Below are 17,404 nucleotides of genomic sequence, written 5' to 3'. Positions count from 1 at the left end.
TTCTGTAAAACTACAGGATTCACAGTTTTCCTACAGTAAATGCAAAATGCATTTAAACAAACAAAAAAACTAAACAAAAATTCAAGAAAAGAGAAGAAGGTAGTAACCTATAAAGAAAAAGTATTGTTGTACTAGCCCAATGAAAATACTCAAGTCAAATTAAACCATCCTGGGGCTTTCAAGTTTGGAAGAAATCTCAACGTTTCTGACTAAACTTGACCTAAACCACCACAAGATTTTTACAGTCCTCAAAGTACATCTAACACAGTTCTATAAATGTGACAACAATATTTTAATTGGTAATTTCTCTGTTGAGAAAAAGCTACACCTGAGTGGTAAAATGCAAGTCTAAAGGATTAGGTGTTGAGTTGAAGGTGAAATCGGGTGTTTTCAATTAGTGAGATGACAGCCAGGTGTGAGTGTGTGAGCATCTCATTTTGTTTGAGGAACAAGGATTTGCCGAGGTGAGATCCTCACAACACGTTTGTTATCCTCATGTGTTTTTTTTTAATGATCTTTGAATTCTCAGAATCCCTCTCTATAGAGTTTTAGGCTCCATTAGTTCACGGTCTGACAAACTGTGCTCAAAAAGAGGAAATTCAAGGCCATTGTTATGCTCCTCAGGAATGGCCAACCAAACAAAGAACACCCCAAGCACAAAGTGTGCCACAGGAACACAGTGTAAGCTCTGTGTAACCAGTGGCCCCTCTAACACTGAATGCAACTGATTTTCATGTGTCATCAGAAATACCCCAAACATTGGTGTTCAGAATGATTCTCACCTAAAAGAACATTGCTGCCTTGCTGTCACCATCATGTGGACAAGCCAGAGGGTTGTTAGAAAAATACAAAGTGCATCAATAAGACCAAAGTAGAATATTTTGGTTTGAAGTGACTCATGTTACATAACAACAGATTTTTCAAGCAATGGTCTTCTTTCAGCCTAAATTAACAAATATTTCATTAGATGATTCATCTGTTTATATGTATAAATGTAAAGGATATTGTGGGAAAGTTCCATGGTGAATTAAATACAATTTGCCTGTCGTGTCTCACCATGAGAACATGGACAAAGATAATCCCTCCATAAGAAGATAAGGACCTTATTCCATCTCTGACACACAGTGGTGGTAGTATCATGGTTTGGGCCTGTTTGGCTGAATCTGTGGTTAGGACAGCATATTATAATTGTTGGAACAACAATTTCTGAATTTTAACAGTTAATTCTAAAGGGATTTCTCAAGACATCTGCCTGCAAACTAAATCTCAACCAAAAATGCGTCATGCAGCAAGACAACGACCCTAAAAACTCCAGCTGTTCACCAGAGAATAATTAAAGCAAGATAAAGTTAATGCTCAGGAATAATAAAGTCAAAGTCCTGCACTGAATCCAATAGAAATTACTTGGAAGGACCTGACGCAAGAGGTTCATATGGGGAAAATCCACCAACATCTCAGAGCGAGAGCTGTACAGTATGAAGGAATTGACTCAAACTCCTAAAACTCATGTGCAGGATGATCAACTGTTACCTTAAATGTTTATTTAAAGTTGATAAAATGTACTCAGAACTAATGTTTCCCTATGTTTGCCTTTTACAAATAGACTAATTTTGTCTCATTTTCATAAATGGCCTCTCTTTATCTGGGACTGATACAAAAAATCTAATGATGTGCTCGTTCAGATTTATTACAAATATGGGAAATTATAAATGGTTCACGAGTTGTGAAGCACTAACAGAGCACAACTTGATTAAATTCAGACTATGCGTGGAGCATCTATTTGGATATAAAATACATTTATGGTAAACAGTCGGCCTGCAGTTGCATTGATCCTGCAGGTTTTATCAAATGTGTCATCACTACATTGAAAGCAGCTTACCTTCGGTTACAAATCACGAAAGCACAGAGAATAAAATGTTGTGCCTGAAGTGTGTCTTGCTTTGTGGGCGTGGGTGTGTTCTTAGTGTGTGTGTACTTGGGAGGGGACCAGCTCGGGAACACTAATGACTTGTGACTGTGTGGGAAAACAAGGGAGGAGCAAAACAGTATGAACCTGAGTGTTGTAGCTGCTGCGGAGACGCACTGGAATCACAACGAGGTGAAACTTGTGTTTCCTCAGACCGCCTGCCGCAAGCTCGCTCTTTCACGGAAGCTTCAACATTTGTTATAATCTGTGAAGCTGCAGAGGTCCTTCAGCTTTACGTCTCCGTGTCTGCTGTCCAATGTGGAAACTATAAAAGTACAGAAATAGGGGAAAAAAAGGAAAACAAGATCATAAACCATGTTTGCTTTCATGTTTTTGCTCCTCCTTGTCCCACCTGTGCTGTTCTCCTTGACACGTAAGTACATAACTTTAACAGACTGATGGGCAACCTTCCGTACTTCACCCTGTTTCTGTTGATGTAGACAGCAGAGGATGTGATGCGCACGGTTGTTCTTAATGTGATGTTAATGCTTAAAAAAGCATCTGTGTTTAAAGTGAATGTAACTCCCTTAATTTGGGATTATTGTTTTATTCTTTGGCGCTGCCTCCTTGGCTCATCTCAGTCCCACTTTTAAAAACATGAAGTTACATGTGCAATAACTTCTTGGTAAAATCCTCTGTACTGTGAAATTCCTATTTCATATTGTATTATCGATACACTTTAATGTCAAAAGAATAACTCAGAAACTTTGTGGACAAAGCACTTTGTGTTTGTGTTTAATGCAGGTCACAGAGGACAGCTACATAACAAAAAATTCAGTACAGTTCAGAGTTAACTTATACACACAAAAGACGGCAGATGAGATGCCTGTTTATAGATTTGACACATATCTTAGGATGCCTAAAATTGAGAGGAAAAATAGGGTATTTCACATTGTAGTCAACTTTTGTCCTTTAAAACATGATAAGTTATAGCCTAACTGTGTAATTTCAGACTAAAATAAATCTACATGGAATGTTTAGGAGTGACTTTGTACCTTATGGTGAACTACATAAAGAACAAGGCCTATTAGAGGTGGTTGTGAAGTATCTGGTGAGATTCATTTGAATAGCGTTCATGAGCACTGCTGCATGGAAAAGTTGTCAGAATGCAGATTTATTATCACAGGACCAAGAAATGACCTCTGTATTTTTCATCCTTTCAAAAATTTCTCACCACTACACAACGCTTTTTCACATTAAGTGCTGCTAAATCTGCGGAGGTTGGAAAAAGTGTGGTGAGACATGCTAGAGAGCTGACCTGCCACCCACCTGTAGCGTGGTCAATAAAACCCCAAATACTGTAATGTGTACCAGTCTGAAGACACAGCGAAGGGATTTTCATGGGCATCAATCACGAGGGCAAATTTTTTGCCTCAGAGGGGTCGCGGTATGGAAAAACATTCAAGGATTTTATTGACAAACCAGGGTGACCTTTCTGAGTTCTCCTACCCAGGCTTCATAAATCCACTTCATTATGGGGTCATAAATATGTGCTTAGCTGCTGCTTTGTTGTGGTGCCCTGCTGCTGCTGTGCTCCCTGAAACAAAAACACTGATACACACACAAACAATTCTCATATGGTTAGCCTGAAATTTTGCCTCTAATGACTTGTTCTTAGAAAAGATGCAGTTCCACCTCAGGCGCTGTGCGGTTCACAGCTTTCACAGGGAGCTGAAAGTCTGCAATTCTGCCTGCAATTTACTGGATTTTCCAGCTCACGAGAATATGAAGTCTTTCAAGAACAGCAGGAGAAGATATGTTAAGTTGAGGTGCATTTGAAAGATAGCAGTATTAACAATAAAATCCTATGAAAGCAGAAGACTTTTTGCATGCTCTCAACAATAATAAAACAAAATGGATAAGTATAGCATGCTTGAAGAGAATGTATCATTTTTAAACCAGCTCGGCCTTAAAGCTGTTTTGTGTGTGTCAATCACCCAGATGTCGCCGTGATATCCCCCCAGGATCCCGTTCTGCGCATTGGCTCCAGTCTGACAGCCACGTGCACACTCAGCTCTGACCTCAGCCTCCACGCCAGCACATTGTACTGGACGCTGAACGGGGCGCGTCTGTCCGGCAGTACCTACAGGGTGGTGTCCTCCAGCGCTCTGAGTGTCACCCTTCACAGCCTCAATGGATCCTGGCAGCAGTCTGGAGATAACCTGGTGTGTCACGGAGCAGATGGAAGCATCCTGGCTGGTTCTTGTCTCTACGTGGGAAGTATGTGGAGCCTCAACATTTTTATCCTGTTTTCAGGCGTTAATGTGTTCATCATTTGATTAAAACATTTTTTAAGAGTGCTTTTTCTGACCGATCAGTGTACGCAACAGCAACAGCATGTGCTTAATATTAATTTAGCAGAATTAACAGTCATTACTTTCTCCATCTGCCAATGAAAAGTTATCTTTCTAAAGTATCTCAGCTTCTACTATGAATGTTTTTTAGTTTTTTTGTTTTTTGTCGTCAAAGAGTCTCAAAGTTCTTGTTTGAAGATTTTTCATCCATTCTTCCTGTAAAAGTCTTCTTCTCCTGTGAGATTATTCAGTCGTCATTTGCATCTGTTGCTCTCTTGAGATCTACCCACAGATTTTAAGTCATGTTCAGATAGGGAGACTTTGCGGGCTGTGGCCAAACCTTTAACTTGCGTCTCTTGGGGTGGTCTTTTGTGGATTTTGAGGTATATTTTTTAGGAACATGATCATTGTGTAGAAGCTGTCCTCTTGTCATCTTTCCCTTTTTTTCACAGACAGTGTGACGGATACTTCCAGGTTTTACTGGTATCAATTGGGGACATTTTATTTTCATTATCTTCTTTTAAAATGTACTTTTTAAAATCAAACACAACTTGACTCATAGTGGCTAAAAAGCTATAGCGATATACGTAAAGTATCTTTATTATGTTAAAGAAGGACCGTGATGGGATGATTGATTATTAAAGTTATGATAAATGCGTTTGACAAACTTGTTTACAATTTATCTTAAAGATCCAGATGGATGCTGCACTGCATCGTCAATGGAACTGGAGTTTATCCTAATGATGAATTCATCAAAGCCAAAGCCAGGCAAAAGCAGAACGACTGGTGCCAAAAAAACACAAAGACAAGTCATTCACACCTCTTAATGTGGCTGAAGTTTTTCCTTTTCTGTTTAAAATTCTAAAATTCTAAAATTGAACAAAGTGTTACTTACTAATCTTGCTTAAGACATGTTAAAAAAGGTTTCATTGTTAACTTTAGTCCTTTTCGATTGTAAGTATTTTCACACCTTTTCACAGAGGCCACCGTACAGGATGTCATAAAAATGTGAATAAGTCCAAATCTGGAAAGAAAAAAATCTAAATCCAAATGCAAGATTTAATGAAGGCAGCATTTTCAGCAGAAAATAACTTACTGAAGACGCAGCCCTAAAATTAGATGATAGATTTTTAGACATAGTTAGTAACTACACGTCAAATTTTCTGATGGACAGACTTTTAACTGTGCCATTTCTCCTCTTTTAAATGTCCAAAATGAAGTTGAAAATGACATTTTGCTTATTGGTTTCACACAAGTTTGTATAAGTTTTGTCAGAGTTTTATAAGTAGTTTTTTTTTTCTACTGATAACTTTTCTCCAGTGCCTCCAGAAAAACCAGTTAATTTAACATGTTGGTCCCACAACACCAAGGACTTGAGCTGCAAGTGGAGCCTGGGTGGGAAGGGTGAGACCCACATCCGAACTAAATACACCCTCAAGTACAAACTGAGGTGAGCGCCCCCCAGACGTCACAGACAGAAAATGTCTATGATGCCTATAGTTTATCTCCTGCAACACATTCTATATTCGGGGGCTATTTTGTGTGTGTTTGAGTGAAAGCTTTTAAAACTAATCTGTTTGCCTTTTTGTTTTCTGTTCAGGTGGTACGGGAGTGAAAAGGAGTGTGAAAATTACAGTGCAGTGAAGCAGGATTACTCCTGCTACATCCCCAGCAACATTGCCCTCTTTACCCCATATGAGATCTGGGTGGAGGCCACCAATCAGCTGGGCTCTGCTACCTCTGATGTCACCTCCCTGGACATCCTCGATGTAGGTAAGTAAGAACGTCTCAGATTTACCTACGAACTTCTTTAGAGTGGGGGGTTTCTGGTGAAAGGTAAATCGATATGATGGAGAAAGCATCAGCTTACAGACACTTTGACAGATGGTGGGTCAGATTTCAATTTTATGTCTGAATTATTGAGCACGTTCCAAATTTATACTTAAAAAACGTATTGTAAAGAGCCATGTTTGGTTAATTTAATGGTGAAAAACGAGCTGCTCATTTATACACGAACACTGTAGGTGTATCAGGTAACATTTGTGCCTATAAATATCACTGTGCAAATTCCTAGTTAATTTCTGACATAAAAAAAAAAAGATCCTGTGTTTCATGTGTTTTGAAATTTCATGTGAACAACCTTCTGTAATTTCCTGAATATGTCCCTCATGGACAAGTATCCTGCAACATTTAGTTTTTTTTCTTTTGAGTACAAAAAAAAAGGACCAATTGAAACTTTTTTTTTTAATTGAAAAGAGCCAAACTTTTTCTTAATCTTTATTTTTCCTCAGCTGTTTTCTCCTCTCTTCTTTTGCATGTTTTTAGATCTCCTACATATAGGAAACACACACTTGGTTTTAGGGTGCAACTCTCTATGATTTGATTTGCTGTAAAAATTGACCTGCACAGTAGATGCTTCTCCATGACTGGCTTCTCGGGTTTCTCAAATGTAATTGTTGACGTTTGAAAAAAGCCAGCTATACCTTGCAATTTGTCCCACCCACATGTGACAGCGACGCCTCTTGGCCTCCTTAGTAAAAGCGGTGTTAACCCGTAACTGAGAATCTTCTCTCTTATAAATCCCTGTTATATAACAGAGGCTGTACCATGGCTTATAGATGATGCATCACACTGCAACAGAAGCAGAAACTGTAGCTCAGAAAGTCATTTTTCTGGATTAATCTCCCTCTTTTCTGACTGAAACATGTAAGGTGCACCTGATAAACAGTGTTGCGTGTCAGCAGTGAAGGCAGCAACGGATGTGTTAAGCCGGAGGTTAACAGGATGCACTTTTACGAGACATTTAATAAGTTCCTTCCTTTGTCTATCATTCAGCAATCCCTTTAATCTTCCCTCCGTGTTTCTCTCATTGAGAGCGCTTGAACCGCTTTATAGCAGTAGGTGGATGTTTCATTTAATGACGACTGAGGTACAGCATGCTCTCACAGGAAGTACAGACCGACCTGAACCAAAGTCCGTCAGCCACCTGAACAGTGGAAGATGAGCCTCAGAAAACACAATATAACAAGGAATTTATACACTTTCTATCATTGCTGGGAAATTCTTTTGCATGACCTCTTTATTTGTTTCAGGAAAGCAAATTTGTATGTTCGAAGCATTTAAGGAAAATGATGTGATATTGTATTTGCCTGCCTGCCTCGTGCATTGTTCTAATATTCCCTGTGGGTTTAATCTCTCCTCAGCCGTCCCACAGACTTGCTCGTGCTATACACTGCAGATCAAATATTAACAAGCTTTTTAATGCTTGTCCTTGCCCATGCAGTGACGACAGACCCTCCTGCCAACGTGCAGGTGAGTCGTGTTGGCGACCTCGAGGACCAGCTGACAGTCCGCTGGGCCAGCCCCCCCGAGCTCAAGGACATTCTGTTTCTGGCCAAATATCAGATACGCTACAGACTAGAAGACAGAGCTGACTGGAAGGTGGTCCAAACACCAGCACGCAAGGCTGCAGACACACACACACACACACACACTACCTCTGTAGCTGTAAAACCTCTGTGGCTGCTGTTCAAGCTGCAGTTTTGGCAAATCTGTCAAACAATAAACAAAAACCTCTTTCCTGCTTGTGCCTTTATTCTAATCAAATCTTTCTCTTGCATAAAAGCCTTGACCCTTAGGATTTATGGCTGGTACATTTAGATACCTGGCTTTGATCCCTAAGAGCTTTTAGCTTTCTGAAACTGTTGATCTTTCAAATGGCCTCTTTGATATTTTTGACCCAAAGCATCTTATTATTTCTTAACAGTGTACATATAAGGAGCATGTCTTTGGATTGGGGATTGGATCATTTATTTGAAAAGGAGGATTTAGCGAATAACGTCCAACATGATGGTGGAAAAAATTCAGCAAAAGTATTCCAATCAAGTAATATGCATTTAATCTGTGCTGCACACAGAATAATTTGTATGTAACCGTGCAAAACTTTTTTGGCACTCTTTCTACAAAATTAATTTGATGATGATGTGTGATGGGAATATCTAAACCTTCCGTGTTGAAATTCCTTTTTAACATTTTCCAGCAAATGTCTGTTCACCTGATGTTGCAGTGCTTTATGATTCCTGACTTCTCTGTTACATGTCGTTTTGTTCCTTCTCTCAGGTCGTGGATGATGTTGGAAATCTGACGTCATGTCGGCTGGCAGGCCTCAAACCTGGGACAGTCTATTTTGTCCAAGTGAGGTGCATCCCGGTCGGGATCTTTGGCTCCAGGAAACCCGGCATCTGGAGTGACTGGAGCCACGCGACTGCTGCCTCCACGCCAAGCGATAGTACGTACTTTACAAAGCACAGGACCATAACATCTTTGTTGCACTTCAGCCTCTCAAAGTAAGACCTATACGTTTGGATGTGCCCTCACTGAGATTTAGATAATAGTTGCAATGATTTTAAAGAAAGACAAATACAAACTAAATAGTACTTGTGTTCCCTGGAAAGGCCAAATAAAGCTGACAACTATTCAAAGGAATCCCAGTTACGTGACTTGAATTGCCTTTAAATGCTACCCAAACATCTGTGATGCCCACAAATCTTGACCAGTCGTTCTTTTCTAATAATCAACCTTTCATTGCCAATTAAAGCCAGAAAAGCAATGTCCCTTATCCACGATTCAACATCCTGCACAGAGAGATCCAAACCGCATGTGAGCCGGAGGAAACTAAACATCAATAGGCCTGATACTTTGATAGAGATCTCCAAGCAGAGGATTAGAGAGAACTGCAGAGACCAAGGGGGACATTTGATAGATTTTTGTCGTCTGCTTCAAAGATTGATCAAGTTAAAAAAAGCTGGTTGTCAGTCTGTGGCACACACAAGGCCTGTAAAGCTTGAGTGGAAGCAGGTTTGGGAGCAGGAGGAGCGATAATGAGTTGCATAGGTTATGCGGTATTTATTCTCCAGAGGGAGGAAGTCGTTATCGGGCTCTGTCGTTTGCCATGAAGAATTGATTGTGGCAGAGGACAACATTCTCCAGAGGAAGCCAAATGTGGCATGTCACCTCCACAGTTAAAGACATTCCACTGAGGAGCAAGTCTGTTCCAAAGAAAGTGTTGCCCACTTCACAGTTTACATCATTTCTGCAGCATAGATCATCATAAATGCAGGACCCACCGTGGTGTTACCGAGAAGCTTTAGTGGCTTCCTCAATTTAAAAAATCGCTTTACTTTTGATGTTTCACCAGAGCTTTATGATATCATTTGAAAGAAAGTCTTGATAGAGACTGATATTGGAAAAAAGAAATGTGATTATATTAAAAGATTTGATGTTTTGGATATTTTATGTGCAAAATATTCATTGGATGAATAAAAATCCAACAGCCCAAATGTTACCATCAGTCCGTACGCTAACAAATGAAAATGCTAATGCTGATATTATACCAGTACAGTGCCTTGTGGAGGTTTGCGGTTTGACTTACATGTCATACCCTGGGAAGATAGATGTTGAGCCGCTTTCTTTGCAGTTACAGCTAAAAGCTCATGGGTGTGTTGGAAATGTTTGCATCACAAAGCATTTTTTTCAGCGATGGCCTATGCATAAAATGATTGCGTAATCTGAACAGAGAACCTTCTTTCTCATGTTTGGAGAATCTGTGACAGGTTTTCTTCCTTTATCTATTAATCTAAATGTTTGGGTATTTTCCCTCACCCATAACTCCCTGTAACTGTATCTGAACTGTCTGAAGAGCTCTGTGAAGGTGAGTTTGGAGTAGAGTGACATAGGATAGATAGATCATGTGATGCTGATAACACCTGTATTAGCAGCTGGAATCTTTCAGAAAGTGAATGGCGAGAGCCATTGAGCTTAATTGCTAAAACCAAACAAAACAAAAAAATAACAGGCAACAATCCAGACATGGAGCGGCCCAGCCAGCATCCAGACCCGAGTCCTACTGAGAATCTGTGATGGGAAGTTAAGAGGAGAGTGTTGGCAAGGATGGCTTCCAGTAAGAAGCCAAAAAGTTACATTTGTTACATTTATTTGAGTTTTTATCATTGCAAAATGCAAACCGTCTTGTCACTTGTTTACATCTTCTTGGCAAAAAGAAACTAATAGGTGAAAAATTGAATTACTATAAATTAGAGTTAGAAGAGATTTATCAAACATGTCCATAACAGCAAAAATTCACTTGGAAAAATGTCAAAAAATACAAACATGTCGGTTGCATCCTGACATTTTGCTTCGTAATCAGTCTGTAAAATCTGCACACACTCGTGTCCTATCTATAACCTTGATGCTTATCTCCCATCCTGACTCTCATCTCTTTCCTCTTCCTCCTCACAGAGCGGCCTCAAAGAGCCTCTTGTGATCCTACGCCCGGTGAACCGAACTCCACCCTGCGGGGGGAACTCAAGCAGTTCCTCGGCTGGGTCCGCAAACATGCATACGGCTGCAGTGGCATGTCAATCAAACTATACGATCAGTGGCGGGTGTGGCTGCAGAAATCGCACAAAAAGCGCAACAAGGTCGGTAAGCAGAATCTCTTTGTTTTTCTATGAATCTCTGCTGAGCTGCCCTCTCTCTCACACACACACACACACAGATTCTGAGCTGAATTTCTGACCTTGTCTTTGTTTTGCCATATGGTCAGCATTTTTTGATTTTTTTTTTCAAAACAAAGAGGGACAATTTCTCTTGAACTGAGCTCTGTGGAATTTCAGTCGGCACTTTATGATCAGGTAAAATGTGCGGTTTAAACTTTACAGGCCCAGAAGTGGGAGCATAAAAGGGAATATGCTCTCCGTCAAGCAGTCTGATTTTATTACATATTTTAATGAGTGGACTTCTGATCTTCAGTTGATGGCCACAACAAAGAGATAAAAACATGTAAATGTCATTAACAGCCCACTATAATGTGCTCCTTTTGTTTTTCCCTGGCATGAAGATCCCCTTTCACAAAAATAACTCGGGCCAAATGGCACGCAAAGCCTCAGGATCATGTGTTTCCTTATGCAACTTTGGGAAGAGTTCATACCCCTCAGCCACATCCTCTGCTGCTCAGTCCTTGAACCCTCTGAAACCTTCTGTCTACCTGACTCAATTAGCTCAGCACACTCCAGATTTTTACTGCTTTTCAGGGCAAAAGCTGTCGCCTGAGTAATGTCTTTGTCCACAAAGCGTGACAGGGTCCCATTGATTACCTTGACAGCAAGATAGCATGGAGGCTGGAAGAGCTACACGGAGAATAAGAAAGAGATGATGCAGAGACAGAATGAGAGAAAAAAGTGGCAGCCAGACAGACCGGTTGTGGTGATTAGTGTTTTTCTCGTTGAATCATCCCATCTAAGAACCATCTGCTTTTGTCTTTTCAGATTCGACAAGACAATAATTCATAGCACAGGGGCTTGGCACCACTGTGGTGTTTAATTCATGAGCAACATCAAGAGACACTGACAGACAACTAGTCCACAGGGTCCCAGCTGTGTGAGAGGTTCAAGTCCCCGCCCAAAGGACTCTGCAGCGTTCGGTCATAAAGGCTTCACTTGAGTTTTAAAGGGCCTGAGTGGGAGATAACTCGAGACAATGCAGCCTTTCTCTGCTGCTTCCACATTCAAAACCTGCCCGTTGGATCTGTTTGCAATGGCAAAAAAAAAAAAATATTTAGGCCCACAGTTACAGCAAAATACTTTTAAACTTATCCAACAACCACTTGCTCTGAAGGAAATCTTTTCACAGTGAACAGTTTTGTTACTCGTAAATTAATCTGCGGCATCATCCATTACCATAATGCATCGAAATGTCCCGGAAGACATACTCGTGAAGTGCTGGTTTCATCTGCAAATCAAAAACATGAAAAAACGTCTCGTTGTCAACACAAAAACATCGACACTGCTGATATTTCTGTAACAGCAACTGAGAATGTTGAGTATCATCATTTATTTTCCTTTACTTTGTAAATTGGCTTGAAGCTGAAAGCAAAACTCATCTTGTAAAGCGTCTTTTTTTATTTAAAAATATAGAATTCATCAAGTAAACAAAGGCAGCTGAATGAGCTCATTCAAATTTCTTATCGTATTTACATATTTCATCACAGCAAGATTTTCTCCCTTTTTTTCTGCTAACCAGTGCAGTAAAACAAACACGTGACACTGAAACACACAGAGCCAGATTGTGAGAGGCCCCGTGGGTAGAATAAGACTGCAGCAGTGAACAGGGTGGAGCCTGAGGCAGATCAATAAAGAGCAGCTGAGGAGTCCAAGATGGAAGTTGCAGCACGGCAGAGTCGACCCGTCACCTCCACGTGGTCTCGTGATGCGAGAGGACTGGTACAGATGTTCTGGGAGTCAGCCGTCAATCACATTCCTCTGAATCATACTTAAAGTCCTGCATGATCTCACTCAGAGCCTCATTGTTCTTGATGATCCTGAACAAAGAGAGGACACAAACAATCTCATTCATCAGTTCAGACAAGCAGGTTGAAATGATACAAATAGGGTGGTAGTAACTGCTCTTACTCATGCTTGATGTCCTGGATCTTTTCTTCACAGCCTTCATCCTCTGGGTGGTCCTGGGCCTGCTGCCTGGCTAACTGCAGCTTGGCTGTCTGTTTAGAAGGCAAATCAGATATTTATGCAAACTTCCCATTACAAAAGGTGGTAAATATGAGCTTTATAGCATCAATGGAAGAAAACATAAAACATAAGAAAGTAAAAATCAAAGCATCACTTCTGAGGAACAGATGTACAAAATGTTCCAGAGGTACAGAGGCAGCGACTGAAATAAAAGAGAACGATATAAGTAACAATGTACCAGTCGTACACTAAACTGCAGTATTTGCTGTTCCATCTGAACCCAAAGCTCCAAATAACTCCCACGAGAGGCACTGCACACAAATTCCCTCCACTAGTGATGTGCGTTTTACACATTTATAGCTTTAATTGCGGTGAAATTGGTTTTCCGGCTGGAGAACAATAATGAAAGATATATTTTCATAAGAACTCTGCCGCCCTGTGGTAAAACAGGGAAGCTGTGACAGATGTTAAAAATAGTGAACTTCACACAAGAGCGCGTCGTCCAAAAGACAGAAGACCGAGGCATCTTCATTAGTTATGGCAGGTGCAGTGTATCCTGAGAGCACAACCAGAGCTCAATGTGACGCTCTTCCTAGATCATGTGGAAAAGAAAAATTATTGTGTTTGTCTATCAAACCTTATGTTTGTTAATATAAACATGTTAATTTAACCAAAATCATAGAAAATTAAAGCTCTCAAAACCAGGCTCGTACACCCAGATGATGCGGTTGAGGTTTGAGTCACTCCTACATCAACTCAAGTGGGCCCATCTTTTTGTAAAAACAGTAAAGAGTAAGTATATATTAATACAGCTGAATTAATTAAAAAGCTGCTTTTATTCATATATTTTTCTCTTTTTGTCAGAGGACTAAACGTGTCAGAACTTGTGTCTGAAAATCAACTCTTTAAGACTACGAGTCAACTCTTGGTCACTTAAAGGTTGGATAAAATGACACAGTTAAGTCGAGCTAGAACTGTAGCTCGACTTAACTTTGCATATAACTGTGCAGAATATCTACACACACCATAAAACGACAAAATATAAATTATCTTTAGGCAGTTTGTTACGAGCGGCCCGTCATTTGTTCCCATTTCTTTACACTCGGAATAACACAGTTTGCACCAAAAGATGATTCTCAAAGAGACATTAATCTCAGCATGGTGTGCAGTGTGTCCTTTAAAAAGTTTAGGAAACATGTGGGGGGCAGGTCTAAAAAAAAAAAAAAAAAAACTACAGCAGGTGAACAGTTTTTGAAAGTGAAGCCCTTAAGAAAGAGGACAAAATCCAGCAAAGACCCGACACAGGACCTGAGAGATGCATCCGGACCCTCAGCTGCCTCATCAGAAAAGGTCTCCATGGAAGGGCGGCTGTCAAGAAGCCATTTTTAAGAAAGGGAAACAGGGAGAAAAGGCTGAGGTATGCCAAATGGCACAAGAGCTGTGTGGAAATGAGTAGCAACAGGTCTTATAGAGTAATTAATCCTCCCCAGAAGAATAAAGGTGCTCGTACCAAATACTCCGTTAGAGTTGTACAAACTCTGTTTTTGCATCATACGGTGCATTTCCATTTTTGTTTGCAAATGTTTGAATAAAAACACGACACCTTTTTCCCCCGTTTTCTTTTCAATATATGAAGAAATCAAGCTGGGCTAAAGATTACTTTCACTGTCTCGTGCACCGCTGTTTTCTGGACTCAAAACAAACAAAAAAAAAAGTGTGCGCTTACCAGTTCAAGTTTCTGCTTCTCTTTGCTCTGCAGCTTTTCAATGTGCTCAGAAAGGTCTGGTCGGTCAAACTCATTGTGCAGCCTCCCCTTGATCTCCAGCACCTCCTTGGAAATGCCGCTGAAGGCCTGCGTTATCTCATGGACCAGCTGCTTGTAGTGGTCAAAATCATAATGGGGCCCTGTCCTCAAGTAGGCCTCGTGTCCCCTGGAAGGCATTCAGGAGTCAAACAATAAGAATTAAAAGGAAAAAAAAGAGAGAAAAACTATCATTTTGAGAACAAGCAAGCTCTTCAACAGTTTTATGGGCCCATTGTTATGTGAAATGCAGAGCTCATACTGTATTAATCATTGCATCTTATTTCTGAAATTGGTAGTAGCCCATTCAAAGGTCTGTCAGAAACCCCATGGCCAAATTTCTGTCTACAGACTGTAATCCTGGTCGTTCTCCGGGGCTATACTGGCAGAAGTATAGATTCGGTTTGACGCTGTGAATTTAACGTCATCGTTGAGGGTTACAGTTGCGAGTGATACAAAACACACTTTGAAATACCAATTTCAGACACCGGAACACCCGCGGTGTCACGCATCTGTGGTGCTCCGAACATCCATCCATCCATTTTCTATACCGTCAATCCGTTAATCGGGTAGCGGGTGGGCTGGAGCCTATCCCAGCAGTCATCGGGCGAAAGGCAGGATACACCCTGGACAGGTCACCAGTCCATCACAAGGCCACATAGAGACAAACAACCACGGACAATTTGGAGTCACCAATTAACCTGACATGCATGTTTTTGGATGGTGGGAGGAAGCCGGAGAAAACCCACGCATGCACGGGGAGAACATGCAAACTCCACACAGAAAGGCACCAGGCAGGGATTGAACCTGGAACCCTCTTGCTGTGAGGTGATGGTGCTAACCACCACACCACCGTGCAGCCCCTGCTCCGAACATAGTTTAGATTTTTTTCTCTTTAAAAAAAAAAAAAAAAAAAAGCAAGATAGATATCATCTGGGTTTTAAAAAAATAAAATAATCAAATATAAGGATAAAAAGTATTTGGGCTGGCAATCTGAACAAGACCATAAATCTTTTCCTTGTGCCACTCTCCTGCAAAATCTGAATCAGCTGAGCCTGCTCTGCATTTTTCCTACATAACAAAGACAAACTGAACTTAAATTGCTGACTACTACCAGTGTATCTGCACTGGTCGTGTTTCTCCACCCACAAAACCTGCCATTTTCATCCATTCTGCAATGAATATGTCTTTTCTAATTATTTTTAATGAATTGCAATCATTATTTATTGCTGGTATTGTTGTATAGCTTTACTTTGTGCAGCACACAGGTCAAGTCTAATGTTATTGGAAAATAAAGCTTGACATAACTCATAGAGCCTTGTTTTCCATTTAATTTGGGACACATCTGTATGTGTGTGCACCCCAGCACGAACAGCAGCGGAACAACTATTAGTTTGAGATCCAAACTTACTCTTCGAAGAGCTGATACGTCTCAATCCGCTCGGACTGAAGGTGATAAAACCTCTGGATCAGAGACTTAAAGTCTGAAGGGACCTGGACGAGGGAAGCCGAGGAGAACAAAGTCAACACAAAACACAGTGGTGCAGTTAATGTTACCACGATGATAATCAGCCTGTTATCCTATTTAGATAACTATTTTAAAAAATATGACAGGAGTAAACTGTAGATCATTTTGCAGATTGTAATAATTTTGTTTTATCATAAGATACCATTTTATTAAACACAGAACAGTGTAGCTTGTTTATCAGGCTGACAGTGATAACAAAATGACTGAGACCCCTTTGACTAATGATAGACTCTGCTTAGAAGTGGTGCCGAACAAAAAATATACAATAAACGCTTTATTAAGACTTTAATAAATTCAAAACCTCAGCCTCGTAGCATAGTTGTCGTTAGCTTGAATTAGCTTAGCACACGTCAAAGTATTAGATAACAGACTCTGCCACGTAAAACTGTGGTATAATATTTCACATACTCACCATGGTAGCCTGCTAGAAAACACTGTTTTATTAAAAAAATTGTCAGAATTTATAACAGCATGTTTAAATTTGTTACATGCAACACGTTCGTGACTTTCCGTCGCGTGAATCAGCAGCTGCTCCCCAAATCGGAAATGACGACACAGCACTGCGTAAAAAGTAGCCTTCAATTTAAAAGTACTTTAACGAAACTAGCAAATCGCGGTGAAAGAAACGAGCGATAAGATAAAGTAAGACTTAAGACTTTATTGATCCCGCATCCGGGATATTGACTTTTTAACAGTAGCAGTAGTCAACGGTAGGTTTTCCACGAGGTAAAAAAAAGCTAATTAAGTTAATGTAGGCCGATGTTAAGAGGGCATTAGTAGAGGGAAAAAAGCTATGTATATAAGTGAGAGGTCTGGTTTAAAAGAAAATGGTATCCGGGTGCAGACATATCCAGAGACACAGCAGGTTACTGCGCAGAATAACATATAGATTAAAAATGTCCATTACACAGGGTAGGCCTAATTATACAGATGAATGATTAAACAGATATATTGGCTTTAAAAGAGTACAGCAGCTGGGATAAGGGGCCTGTAGATCGTGCATTGTGGGTGCAGCAGAGAGAGCTGTTGAGTACATGGAAGTGTTGCCAACAACCTCCTCTCACCCACTTCCTCTGGAGTCCAGAGGGCAGTCCAGTACTGAGCTGACCCTGTTGACTACTTGAAAGCAGAATTAAATATTTTCGTAAGTAAGCAAGTAAACATTTATCACATAAGGTCAAATATAAGCTCTCCAATATGGAGAAAATATCCATGACTCATAAAAAAAAAAAACTATGAGTCCACCTGCTGAGGAGGATGGGTAGCTACTAAGTAAGGCTGTGCCGTTAT

At 40.4% G+C, this 17,404-nt stretch overlaps 3 protein-coding genes across 4 annotated transcripts in view; 2 read left to right on the top strand and 1 right to left on the bottom strand.

Annotated features, from left to right (window-relative positions):
- Window positions 1-17,404, top strand: part of edem3 (ER degradation enhancer, mannosidase alpha-like 3) — a 461,179-nt gene that overhangs the window by 350,864 nt on the left and 92,911 nt on the right. The window lies entirely within an intron of this gene.
- crlf1b (cytokine receptor-like factor 1b) lies at window positions 2,258-12,134 on the top strand. 2 transcript variants are annotated; one of them, XM_072389698.1, is made up of 8 exons: window positions 2,258-2,339; window positions 3,908-4,186; window positions 5,581-5,710; window positions 5,861-6,033; window positions 7,544-7,701; window positions 8,380-8,548; window positions 10,558-10,743; window positions 11,586-12,134. In XM_072389698.1, the coding sequence occupies exons 1-8, from the start codon at window positions 2,282-2,284 to the stop codon at window positions 11,600-11,602; spliced, it is 1,170 nt and encodes a 389-aa protein (XP_072245799.1). In that variant the 5' UTR covers window positions 2,258-2,281; the 3' UTR covers window positions 11,603-12,134. The 2 variants fall into 2 exon arrangements, with proteins under 2 accessions (XP_072245799.1, XP_072245798.1); XM_072389697.1 differs by lacking the exon at window positions 11,586-12,134 and having other exon boundaries at window positions 10,558-10,776.
- Window positions 12,181-16,679, bottom strand: rex1bd (required for excision 1-B domain containing). The gene is made up of 5 exons (XM_072389700.1): window positions 16,527-16,679; window positions 15,998-16,080; window positions 14,512-14,716; window positions 12,729-12,817; window positions 12,181-12,637 (listed from the first exon to the last, which is right to left on the bottom strand). The coding sequence occupies exons 1-5, from the start codon at window positions 16,527-16,529 to the stop codon at window positions 12,565-12,567; spliced, it is 453 nt and encodes a 150-aa protein (XP_072245801.1). The 5' UTR covers window positions 16,530-16,679; the 3' UTR covers window positions 12,181-12,564.

This window comes from Leuresthes tenuis, unplaced genomic scaffold (assembly GCF_036924035.1).
Source record: "Leuresthes tenuis unplaced genomic scaffold, fLeuTen1.0.hap1 SCAF_7, whole genome shotgun sequence".
In the NCBI taxonomy this organism is placed as follows: Eukaryota; Metazoa; Chordata; class Actinopteri; order Atheriniformes; family Atherinopsidae; genus Leuresthes; species Leuresthes tenuis.
This window is presented reverse-complemented; position numbering and strand designations above follow the sequence as displayed.

What these genes read in the sequence shown, in the direction of transcription:
- crlf1b (XM_072389697.1), top strand. Translation starts at nt 2,282, where the DNA reads ATGTTTGCTTTCATGTTTTTGCTCCTCCTTGTCCCACCTGTGCTGTTC. An exon ending in ACCCTCAAGTACAAACTGAG is followed by an intron (nt 5,711 to 5,860) that starts GTGAGCGCCCCC and finishes TTTTCTGTTCAG; the next exon opens with GTGGTACGGGAGTGAAAAGG. An exon ending in AAGACAGAGCTGACTGGAAG is followed by an intron (nt 7,702 to 8,379) that starts GTGGTCCAAACA and finishes TCCTTCTCTCAG; the next exon opens with GTCGTGGATGATGTTGGAAA.
- rex1bd (XM_072389700.1), bottom strand. An exon ending in ACGTATCAGCTCTTCGAAGA is followed by an intron (nt 14,717 to 15,997) that starts GTAAGTTTGGAT and finishes AATGCCTTCCAG; the next exon opens with GGGACACGAGGCCTACTTGA. An exon ending in AGAAGCAGAAACTTGAACTG is followed by an intron (nt 12,818 to 14,511) that starts GTAAGCGCACAC and finishes CCTTCTAAACAG; the next exon opens with ACAGCCAAGCTGCAGTTAGC.